Here is a 12,007-nt window from a genome sequence, read left to right as displayed (position 1 = left end):
AAATAGTGGTAATTTTTTATTTCAACTACCAATAATTGAAGTACTGATTTCTAGGTATTCTCAAATTATTCGACTTTTTCCTTCTTTTAAAATCCTTATAATTTTTTCCATTATAAACTAAATACAATTCTGTAGTTTGGTATTCGAGATATAAAACTCTGATTGCTTGATCTATTAATTTGGCACATTGTTGAAAAATAAGTTTAAAATTTGAATTATAATTATTGAAATGAGCATCAAAATCGTTGTTATTCAAAAATTCAACTGCTATATTGATATTCAACCAATACCTACAACATAAACACAAAATACATAGAGTGTGATATTTCCTCTATATAGAACGATTTTTAGAAGAAACTGAAAGGGAAAAAGTTTCCCGGGCTTGATTATTACCGCGAATAACATTTAGATACCAGTAAAAACAATCTACAAATCAATATTACCCTCTAATGGAATGGATTTAGTGGATATAATACATAGAGTGTGATATCTTTTCTAAATAAAAGGATTTTTAGAGGAAAAACAAAGGGAAGAACTGCCATGGACTGAATCATTACCAAAGGGACCATTATAACCCAAAAAAGTATTAGGATCCCAGTAAAAACAATTACAAATGACTGGTACAGGATATCACCATCTAATTGAGCAGATTTTTGGAAGTTAGTTAGATATTTGTCTTGAAGTAAATATAAAATTACATCAAGACGAATAGAATGAGTTTTAAAGTGTTATAATTGAACAATATCCTTACCTTTCATACGGGAAACAATGCACTTTGTAATCAGATTTTATATCATCACTTTCTGTCTCCAAATTCAAAATTTCTTCCATGTTGAGTTCCTTCAACCGAAGAAAATTTTTTTGGAATTTATAATAGTTATAGCTATTATATTCTTCTTGTGCAATTTCTGCAATTACATCCTCTGGAGTATCTTCCGCGATTTCATTTTTCTTCTTGGTTAGTTTCGGAACGATTTCTGTAAGAACAAGTTCTACTGGAGTGCCTATGAATGATTTTATAGCTACGTGCCTAGTTTCAAACTTTTTTAATACCCATTTATCATTCATACCACCATTTTTATATTGTATATCTTTATTTAATTTTTCTAAGTAAGGTAACGGTCTTAGCAAGAAATCAAGACTGCAGTCTTGAAAATTCTTCTCTAAAATAGCTGAAAATTCAATGAAAATTAATAAAAAAAATTTTTTTCAATGAATAAAACTTACAATTATCAATTTCACCACCTTCTGTTCCTCTTAATAACCTAACAATAACTTCGGTGTGTGTTGTTAAAGGATATAAACTAGATGGAAAGTGTATGTGAGGGATGGAATTATAATCTAACCTTTCTATAGTAGTTAATAAATCTTTGTAGCCCTTCATATCTACAACTAACTTCCTATTTTCTGCTATATTTATATTGTGACTTTTCCTGTACTGCACATATAAATCACCATCCATTCCCCCTTCGTTTTCTTTTATAAAGGAAGGGAAATGTCTCTCGGCTAAAATCAATTTTCTGTAATTTATGAATTCCAACCATTCCATTATATCAAACATTTTCAAATGTTTCCATTTTCTGTTGGCAGCTTTTGCGTAATTTGACAAACTTATTTCTGATATTCCATCCAATCCATACAGAAGTTTTAAAATGAATATTATAATAGACATGACTCTTCCTTCGTAATTCGGAATAATATTTTTATGTGGTTTGAATTTTGGTGGATTTTCAGCTATTATATTTTCTACTGCCACTGATATTTCAACTAAAAACAAGTTTATGTTTGGAAAATGTCCAAACCAAATAATTTTACTCCTTCCATAGGTTGAAGACACTTTTTTATCTTATAATTACTAATGAAATTTCATGCACCATTTATAATTAAAAATTTTAAGAACAAAATGCATCTTTGCTACGAAAACTTCTATGAAACACCATCCTCAACCCTATCTGGAACCAATCCAGTTAAAAAAAAGATTCTTTAGGACCTTTACCACCCTTCCCTTTCTAGCAAGAACTCTTATACTAATCCTGGAAGACACAGCAACTGGAAACAGTGTGGAGGAAGCTAATCACTTTGATTTTTGAAAAACATTTGAACACTTGAACTAACAACATTTATTTGCTGAGATTTTGGAAAATATAAAAATAATAATTAAATTTGTGAAGAACAGTTAAAAATTCCAACTCCCAAACAAGTCTTTAATCTTTTATATCAATTGAAATATCTCATTTATCCACACAATTCATTAACTTACCTGGTAGATTCATTTCTTGACAATATCTTCGACTCAAAGCAACCAAATCAGGAACACATATATATTTCTGAACATTTAAAAATTTCGCTAACCTTCCGGCAGTTTGCCTGAATATTTCGCTATTATATAAATGAGTTACAGGATTGTCTTTTATGTTTAAATTTTTATTAGAATAATCCTCAGGAAAGAGAGAAGCGTAACTATTCAAGCTCAAATGACCTTCTCTCAAATATCTCAACAAATCGCCCAATTGCATGGGGTCCTTGTTGATAAGTAGAGCAAGGTATAGAATACCATATATCTTCTTTGGAGATAAATTATGGACGCTACTTTTATGTGCAGAGGAGAGTAATTTATTTATACGATGGCATTTGAGATTCATATCCAAATCTTTCTGGTGAACCTCTAAATGATCTTCCGATAATGATTTTCTCAGTTCTTTTACTACATATTTGTTAAAAACAATTTCCTCACATTCTGAAGACTTTTCAGAATTATCTTTGAGGCTGGTTAAAGTTTCATTTTGTAAAGAACTACCATCTGTTTTTGATTTTATTGAATGTTCTCTGTATTCTGCTTCAGCTAAAGCTTTCTAAAATTATATAAAATCACAGGTAATTTGATAAATATACTTTAAACATATTCAGGTACCTTTTTCCTAGTTCTTTCTCTTCTGGTTGTTGACTCTGTTAAACCAGTTTGTTGGGATGAGGAAGAACTTCTTCTTCTTCTTTTTTTCTTTATTCCATATACTATATGGAGATCCCTAAATAGTTGCAAATAAAAATAAACTATTCCAAGTTAAAAGAGGATAACTTTGACCAAAAGGATGATGCTCATACATAATAAGAAAGATAATCTGGAGGAGCACAAATATATTGATTCATTGAAATGTGGTGCTACTAGAGATTGTTTAGAATTCGCTGAACTGCAAAGAGATTTAATCAGTTAATACTTGCAGAGTTAAGTATAACTGCCAGCCTATCATCATTATACATGAAGAAAGTTGCAATATTTGGACAAGTAGCTAGAAGATGAAATGAGAATATATAAGGTTTATAATGATGGTCTGATCAGATTAAACAAGTCACAGACCAACCTCTTTACATATCGTTACACCAGATTTAAGATCGAGACATATAGAAGATTTATTAGAAATAAAAAAAAAAACATGTTTGTCAAAGTTTCTAAAAGACGGAAAACTTGTTTAAAGTGAAGTAAAGTATCTCAAATTTTCTTTATTATACTTACTTTTTCATACGAACCAGGGGAAATTTTGGTTTTTCATCTACTTCTAAATTTAATACTTCCAATTTCTGTAAATAACGCATCCATAAGCATTTTACAACGTTTTTAATAGATCTATCGACACCCAAATTAACCAATTCTTCAGTTACCATCAACATGATAACATTGTAACACTCCCAACTTGTTACATTTTTTGTTTCCTCATCCTTACTAGTTTCTGATTTAACTTTTCTTGTGGTTTTCACATTTATACGTGCATCCTCTTCTTGAAAAGCATGTTCCTTAATTTCTTGACTTTGTGTTTGGCACTCGTTACAGAAATAAAATCCAGATTCTTTCGTAAATTGTGTTCCACCACATACAACACACTCCATTATAAACACAAGTTCGTTCCTTAAGAATGTCTCGATAGCATATTCAACTTGATCTTGTTTAAATGAATGTCGGAAACACGTGTGTACTCCGTTATAAACAAACTCTTTTATAGGCCATTTTTGACGTTAGCTCTATTTGACTTTGGTGGTAATGTTAAATGTCAACACAGATCATTTACATTTAAATAGTTGGTTTGTTAATATCACATCAATTATAAAAGAAACATTGAAAAAACGAAAAAAATTCTCTCCGTTTCTAAACTTGAGTGCTGCATAAATAATAGCCTTGGTGAAAACATACAGTTTGAAATAAATATTATCCATAGAGAGGCGTAAAATTCAATGCAACACGGATTCTCGGGAATTTTTAGTTGCATTATGGCAAAATTTACTTTACTTCTACTAAATAAGTTTAGAATTTTGAAATAAAGTGGCTTGTTTCGTCGGTATTGTGGGAATTGTTGTCATCAACTCTGATCCATTAATATTTCATTGGCGAAATGGGCGCGAAGTTATTTATAACATCCTACTACCGCTTTCAAAGAAGTGTTTTTTCGGGAGTTAACATAGACATAGGTCACATTCAGCGGACGAAACCGTTGTGCAACCCTAGCGAATCATTCAGTGACACATACTCTACAAATTCAACACGTTTGTAGCGCTTTTAATTTGTTAGGTAGCGGTAGCGAAATTGTTAAATCGACCGTGTTCCGTAATCAAACGTCAAGTTGTACCCTTTCTTAGAAAAAAAAGCAATAAAAGCGACTAAAATAGCCTGTGATTTAAAAATATACCTGTCATAAACTAACAAGACACGGAAAACAAAAAACACTTAACGCGAACGTTCAACATGTTCCCGATAGGTAGCAGCATAGAACATGCTTATAATCTTATACTCTATATGCTATTATATATATTATATGCTTATACTCTGAGTATGTTCTGTGGGTAGCGCTACGTCCGCTGAATGCGACCATTGTATTACTATGTCTATGGAAATTAATCACCTTTATGTTTATACTTTGTCTATGATTATGCAAACATCTTCATATGTTAGTGGGGGGTTAACAATTCCTGACGTCCCGATCGTGTTAAGAAGAGTAATTACATATTTTAAATTAAAATGTAATTAAACCGAGTATTTGACTGGATGGTTTATAAAGAATCTCTCTCTAAAGAAAATGACTGATAAAATTAAAAAAGATATTGGTATTCACCCTTTAACTGACGACCCTACAGCAGCATGGAAAGTAATTTCAAAACAACAAAAACTTCTTAAATTGAATGTTAAATTACCGACGAAACCGGTTGAAAACGACAAAATTAGATTTGTTTGTATGAGTGATACACATTCCCTTATTAGGAACATTATATATGATATCCCAGATGGTGATATTTTTATCCATGCTGGAGATTTTACAAAGTGTGGACAAAAAGAAGAAGTTATACAATTTAATGAATGGTTAGGTAATAATTAGATTTTTTTATAATGCAATTGTATTATTAGTTAATTTTTAAGGATCTTTACCCCATAGATATAAAATAGTGATAGCTGGTAATCATGAACTTAGTTTTGATAAAAAATTTAAGAGCGAATTTAAGTTAAATAATAGGGAAAAGCGTCATAATCATACGGAAAAAGATGAAATAAAAAATTATGGAAATACTAAAGATGATATTCTTGATTCTGTAAATACTCAAAATATTCAAGAGTATCTTACAAATTGTATTTACTTAGAAGACTGCGGTGTTGAACTTTATGGGATTAAATTGTACGGTTCACCATGGTAATGTAATTTTATTTATTTACAGTATTTTTGGTAATTATACACTTTCGCGGTCACCTGGTTTTTTGGCTCTAGAAAATCGAAAAATGGATGGATTTTAATGATCTTGGTCTCAAAATGTCCCATTTTTCGGCGGATTTATAAAAAAAAATACGAAAATTAAAATTTAACACTTGAATAATTGTGAGTTGTGGGATTTTGTTAATAATAAATTGAAATATATTGACAATGAGTTGCAACAATTGTGAATTGAATACATTTGAAGCACTTACAATATTCAGTGATACAAAACAAACAATTGAGTTTTCAATTCATCATGGTGCGATAGAATCTGAGGTTTTTTGTAATAATTGTGGTAAATTATGTGACTTTGAATACAAAAACACTATTTTGACAATGTGGTAAGAAGGAAAAAGTTACTATTAATAAACGAGTTGAAGTACAACAATGCAATTTCAAGCAATCTATTCGTACTGGTTCGTGGTTTAAAGATTCATCATTGAGTTTAGAGAAAAGTTGCTCAATAATTTCTCAATATTTGCTTTTAAACCCACCTCATGAGCAATATTTAATGAATGAATTCAAAATATCTCCAACAACTTATTGTGATTGGGCTTCATTTATTCGAGAAGTTTGTGAATTCTGGGTATTTAAAAACTGTTCATCAAAAATTGTTGGTAGGAAAAAAGTTGTCGAAATTGACGAAGCGAAGTTTGGTCGTCGCAAATACAATAAAGGAAGAGTAATCGAAGGAAAATGGATTTTCGGAGGCATTGAGAGAGAAACCAAAACATTCTTTATGGAACCAGTAATGAACAGGACAAAAGAAGTACTATTAGAAGTTATAAAACGAAGAATTAAACCAGGAACCACAATAATATCTGATTGCTGGAAAGCCTATGACTGCTTGAATGATGAAGGTAGTTGTTTATTCTTATTTTCGTCTGAAGTTTCAGTAACAAAATTGCTTTACTACCAAGAAAATTTTTTATTTGAATTCGAAACGAAAAAATATCTCTCTTTATGTATGTTAATTTACTTATTGATATTGCAGGATTTAAACATTTGACTGTAAATCATTCGTTAAATTTCGTGGGTACACATTCTGGCGCTCATACGCAAAACATAGAGAGGACATGGAGAACGGCGAGGACAAATATACCCAAATATGGCTCGAAAGAAGAGAACATGTTTGGGTATATTGCCGAATTTTTGTTTCGCACAAAATATAATAATCAGGTAAAGGATTATTTTGCAAAACCGTTTTTTTTACGATATAAAACAGTAAAACTATGAGAAATTTTCATTCCAGCTATTTCTACTAATTTTTTTTATAAATCCGCCGTAAAATGGAACATTTTGAGACCAAGATCATTAAAATCCATCCATTTTTCGATTCTCTAGATCCAAAAAACCAGGTGACCGTGAAAGTGTATAATTACCGTAATTTTTTATTTGAAAAAAAAATGGTTGTTTTAATGTATCAGATATATTCACAGGCAACCGGAATTTGGGAACTGGGCGTTTAACTTAAAGAGAGGAGAAGAGTGTCTTTCAAAATGGAAAAACATCCCCGATGATGTTGATATTTTAATAACGCACACTCCTCCCTTAGGCCACGGTGATTTGGTATGTTCGGGTATTAGAGCAGGGTGTGTCGAATTATTAAATACAGTACAACAGAGGGTTCAACCTAAGTATCATGTTTTCGGACATATTCACGAAGGTGATTTATAAATAACAACTTTTTGTAACAAAATCACTGGTTTTGTTTAACAATTTTTTAGGATATGGAGTTACTTCTGATGGGAAAATTATTTATATAAATGCTTCGACATGTGATATTAATTATATACCCAAAAATTTGCCAATTGTTTTTGATGTGCCACTCAAAAAAGGCTTTGAGAAAGAATAATTTTGATTAATTTATTGGTTTTTGTACTTTATTTTATAATAAATGTTTTAAACATTTTGAGAATTATATCAAAATAGTATTTTTATCCTCAGCCTCTAATAGAACTAAAGTTTGGAAAAAGTATTGGGAATATTTTTTCATAAATAAAAGAAATTGAAAACAATTATATTTATTTAGTTCACAAATCCACCATTTGAATTACTTGAAATTTGAGGCCAAAAAATTACTAAACAATTTAATCTGGTCAAGGTAACGGCCATGGTAATCCTGAGAAATCTACAGGTCCCCCTAAACCGGCATCAGCTTCTAATAAGCTCATAATGACAGCCATAGCTGCTTCGTCGTTACCATCTACAGACGACGAAGGATTTACTCTCTCTGTTCTAGTATTGTCATCTTCAATCATATCTATAATATCTTCATCTGTTGTTGCTCCTAAAACTATCATGTACTTACACATTATTAAAATTGTGTGAACTAAGAAGGAATATTTCAATATTAATACCGATAACATTGTAGTGAAATGTAGGAGAAAATCAAAGAAAAATAGTAAGAACCAATAATAAATGAAATGGATAAGACAAAAATCAAAGGATGTAAGGATATTTAACCAGATAAGATTTAACTTTCATTTTTTATTTCATCCTCTATCTGGTCAATCCTATATCTTCCTTTTTCCTTCATATATCTATATACATCACAATCCTGGCTATTCGTTGTTGGTTTATTTCCATCTTCTTCTTCTTTAACCGGCGCTACGGTCCTTTGAGAACCAGGGTCTTCTCAACAATCGACTACCAATCCTTTCTGTCCTAAGCTTGGTGCCTCCAACGTCGAACTCCTAGCTGGATCAAGTCTGCCTCAACGTTTTTCAAGAAAAATACAAAAAGCTTTTTTTTGTAGATAATTTCAAAACAAACAATTTTTATATTGACCTTCGAGAAATAGGTTGCGAGATATTAGCGAAAAACTGATTTTGTGACCTTTTGACCTTTATAACGTTTTTAATTGGCACTATATTAATATAGATTCATCACATATTCGTAACACCGTTATAATAAAAGTATATACAGAAATTTAGCTCTCTAAGAATTTCAAAGATTTGGGATTTAAAATGACTGGACTAAAATCGAAAATAACCTCAAATACGAAAAACTAAATATGTGGTGTTAAAATAAATTGAAGAAACCTAGTGAATAAAAAATCACATTTTTTTTTCATACCTGGATCGTTTGCTACACTAGATACCGACAAATTTCTTATATCATAAAATTTCGAATCCGAAAAATCTCCTATTGCATTTTGATTTTGCTCCTCTGCACTCGTAAGACTTGGTGAAACACGTGCCTACAAAGTAGTATTAAAATTGAAGGGACAAACTGTAGAATAAAATATTTAGTCACCTCTCCGGTTAAAATCGGTAAAGTAAACGAGGATTCCGGTACCGGACTGTTGCTGCAAGAAGAATCTCCCCTTCTTTGCGAATCGATTACTTGATCGGCGATTTGTCTACCTATTTTACTGACCTCTATGTGATTATTTATTAGAAGATGCATGTCTTTACCGTTCGCTAGAAACGATAAGAACATGGAAGATACAATATTTTATTATGTTAGTACAAACATAATTAAAAAAAACATATATAAATATGTATAAACTCATTAGAAACACACTACAGGAATGTTGACGTTACACGCCGCCATTGTTAGGACAGGTTAGGGATCACTTCCCAAACAAAGTTTCAACTGAGATGACGATCGTTTATATATATAGAAATTAGAAATACCTTCTGTCACAAAACACATTACCATCTTATACAACAGTGAACCGATAAAACACTTTTTAAATTACATTAAACTTTGTTTACAAATAAACTATAACAATATGACGTACATTACGTCACGTTATGGTTGTCTATTAGATAAAATGAATCTAACCAGTGTTGCCAGAATTGAAGTATTTTTTATATAATTAGCAAACACTATCATGATTTAAATTTTATTCAAATTAATTAATTTGTTGGGTGAAATAAAATTTATTCACTCTTGTTAAGTATTTCGTTGTGTCGGTCTCTCATCATCGTTTTAAAGAAAAAAATGATCAAATAAAGTTGAAAAGAGTGGCAACGTTGAATGGATCTGTCATCATTGGTGTATTAATCAACTAGTTAATTATTTAATCAAACCACTGTTGCCAAAATTGCATTTCTTTCAAGTTGAAGGATTTTAAACAAGAACGTAAATTTGCATCATTTTAAAAGAAAAACTATAAACTTAGCAAATATTCTCATGATTTGAATTTCATTGAAATGAATTCTTTTGCTAGGTAAAATGAATATTTTGTCAAATATTTCGTTATTTCGGTCTTCCGTCTTGGTTTTAAACAAAAATAGTGAAATAAAGTTGAAAAGTCTGGCAAAATTGAATTGACCTGTTGCAGCAATAACGAATACCATTCATAGAATTTATTACTAAACATTAAATTAAATTTTTGAACATTCTGAATATATATTTTCAAATTTGCTAATGGTAAATGTGACTAGTGAAAAAATTAATGCAAATATTCAGTTTATCTTTCATAGAGTGTTTTTAAGATTATTTATACAAACAGAAAATGTAAAAAAACTAAACTAAATTACTCAAAGAATTAATTAATTGTTAATTAGTATAGAATACTTACGTTGAGTTAAAAAATCAATATTTTCTCGTATCCTATCAGTATGACTGGCACTGCTCTCTACAGTCCTAAAGTCAGTACTAACAAAAACAAAATGTTTTAAGATGTATACCACGTCAAATCCCGCAGTACATCTTATTTTTCTCCATTATATTTTATGAAAAATTCTAAATACTTTCTATTTAGTCTATTTTTAACCTAGGAGAAGCATTTTTGAAAATTTTAATCACATCACTGAATATCACTAATAATCTTTATGGACTGAGAGCAATTATTGGAGAATCTAAGGAATTAACAAGAACAGCTGATACCGATTTAAAAATGTCCGCAGTGAGGTAAGCAAATGCTTTTACCGTAAGTTTATGTGTGAAAATTAATTTGCTTTGTGAAGTTATTTGTTGGTTTTAAACCGCATTATTTCAAGTTTTATGGCGAAATGCTGATACTTTGAATGTGCGAAATTTCCTCTTGTTAGTTTTTTTTTTTCGACTACTGAGTATTGTACTTAGCGTAGTTTAAGGGTAAATAGAGTCTGAAAAATGAGTTTTAACACACAATTTCAAATTTTCTGGATGATCGAATCAAAGCGGTCACAGCTGCTTTTAATGCCCGTTGAAAATCCAGAAGGCACCTACACGTTGTTCCAATTATTAATTGTAAGTTTGATTTTCCATTCTATTTAAATGAAATCACTCTACTTCTAAACTTAAGAGCACAGCAATAAATACCAAGTACTTTTACAACAATGTCTGGATACTGGTAAGAAACGACTACAGCTCTTTTCATCCAGTGAAAAAGAGTAAACTCAAACTAAAGTTATAAGTTTGTCCTTATAGCTTTCAGCTGCCACTGGGTCGTCATTTAAACTTGAACAGTAAAAACGAACGAACGTCCAAAAAACTTCCGTCATTTAAACACAAAATAGACACAAGTGTTCTAAATGTTGTATATTGCTTGGGACTGATTAAAAAATACTCAATTCCAGCTGTATTAGTTTCACTTAAATATATTTAAAAAGTATCTATAGAGTCCTCTCAACACCATAAAACATTTCTCACTACCGAAAAAAAAGACAAGAAAACCTAACAAGAGAATTGATTGTTTACTCCACGGCCGCCATTTTCACGTATCAGCTGTTTTCTTGAATGGCAGAATACTAGACATAACCACAAACTAAATAATAATTTAGCTGATACACGCGATTGAGAAAGACAGTTACTACTTGGTATACTATCAAATTCATTTGCAAATTAATACTCTCAAATATTTTTTTATTTCAATAAAATAATAACAATAAACCACTAGCACAAAAAATACCAAAGTAAACAATGTTTACAATTCACATAAAATATTACGATCATATGATGTCAAACTGCTGAGAAATGTACATGGTTGCCAAGTTGACTTTAACTTATTTCTCCTAGTTTAAAAACAGTATAATATATTTTGTTATATATATAAGTGGTTATTGTATTTTATATAAATAAATCTTAGGAAAATGAGTATATTGACCAAATCTCATGAAGAACAAATCAGAAAACAATAATTTTTTGTTTATGTGCAATAAATCTGGCATCATTGCACTCGTATAATTAGCATGAAATGAAAATATGGGGGTTATTCCAAAAGTTTTATACAAGTCTTACATAAATTTATAATGTCATAAAAATAGTGATAATATTAAAAAAGAATAAATAACTGATATTTTGATAAAAATTTGAGAGTTCATCATCAAGTTTATTAGAAT

At 30.4% G+C, this 12,007-nt stretch overlaps 3 protein-coding genes across 7 annotated transcripts; 1 reads left to right on the top strand and 2 right to left on the bottom strand.

Annotated features, from left to right (window-relative positions):
- Positions 1–3: 3 nt before the first annotated feature.
- On the bottom strand, positions 4–4,004 carry LOC130441796 (TATA box-binding protein-associated factor RNA polymerase I subunit B). Of its 3 annotated transcripts, none has more exons than XM_056775593.1 (6): positions 3,512–4,004; positions 2,912–3,026; positions 2,261–2,852; positions 1,228–1,767; positions 752–1,172; positions 4–290 (listed from the first exon to the last, which is right to left on the bottom strand). In XM_056775593.1, exons 1-6 carry the CDS (start codon positions 3,880–3,882, stop codon positions 26–28), a joined length of 2,304 nt encoding a protein of 767 aa, XP_056631571.1. In that variant the 5' UTR covers positions 3,883–4,004; the 3' UTR covers positions 4–25. The 3 variants fall into 3 exon arrangements, with proteins under 3 accessions (XP_056631571.1, XP_056631577.1, XP_056631585.1); XM_056775599.1 differs by having other exon boundaries at positions 1,228–1,506; positions 3,512–3,966; XM_056775607.1 differs by lacking the exon at positions 1,228–1,767 and having other exon boundaries at positions 3,512–3,966.
- A 908-nt stretch (positions 4,005–4,912) lies between these two features.
- Positions 4,913–7,658, top strand: LOC130447938 (UPF0046 protein T07D4.2). Its single transcript, XM_056785000.1, has 4 exons — positions 4,913–5,349; positions 5,402–5,669; positions 7,169–7,395; positions 7,457–7,658. The coding sequence occupies exons 1-4, from the start codon at positions 5,064–5,066 to the stop codon at positions 7,582–7,584; spliced, it is 909 nt and encodes a 302-aa protein (XP_056640978.1). The 5' UTR covers positions 4,913–5,063; the 3' UTR covers positions 7,585–7,658.
- Positions 7,659–7,737: 79 nt separating this feature from the next.
- On the bottom strand, positions 7,738–10,447 carry LOC130447954 (basic helix-loop-helix ARNT-like protein 1). 3 transcript variants are annotated; one of them, XM_056785050.1, is made up of 4 exons: positions 10,264–10,447; positions 8,988–9,154; positions 8,808–8,931; positions 7,738–8,025 (listed from the first exon to the last, which is right to left on the bottom strand). In XM_056785050.1, exons 2-4 carry the CDS (start codon positions 9,138–9,140, stop codon positions 7,829–7,831), a joined length of 474 nt encoding a protein of 157 aa, XP_056641028.1. In that variant the 5' UTR covers positions 9,141–9,154; positions 10,264–10,447; the 3' UTR covers positions 7,738–7,828. The 3 variants fall into 3 exon arrangements, with proteins under 3 accessions (XP_056641028.1, XP_056641014.1, XP_056641022.1); XM_056785036.1 differs by lacking the exon at positions 10,264–10,447 and adding an exon at positions 9,371–9,514; XM_056785044.1 differs by lacking the exon at positions 10,264–10,447 and adding an exon at positions 9,371–9,499 and having other exon boundaries at positions 7,738–8,019.
- Between the last annotated feature and the right edge of the window lie 1,560 nt (positions 10,448–12,007).

The sequence above is a fragment of the Diorhabda sublineata genome, chromosome 1, assembly GCF_026230105.1.
Source record: "Diorhabda sublineata isolate icDioSubl1.1 chromosome 1, icDioSubl1.1, whole genome shotgun sequence".
Taxonomy (NCBI): Eukaryota; Metazoa; Arthropoda; class Insecta; order Coleoptera; family Chrysomelidae; genus Diorhabda; species Diorhabda sublineata.
Note: the sequence above shows the minus strand (reverse complement) of the source record. Positions and strands in the feature narration are given on the sequence as shown.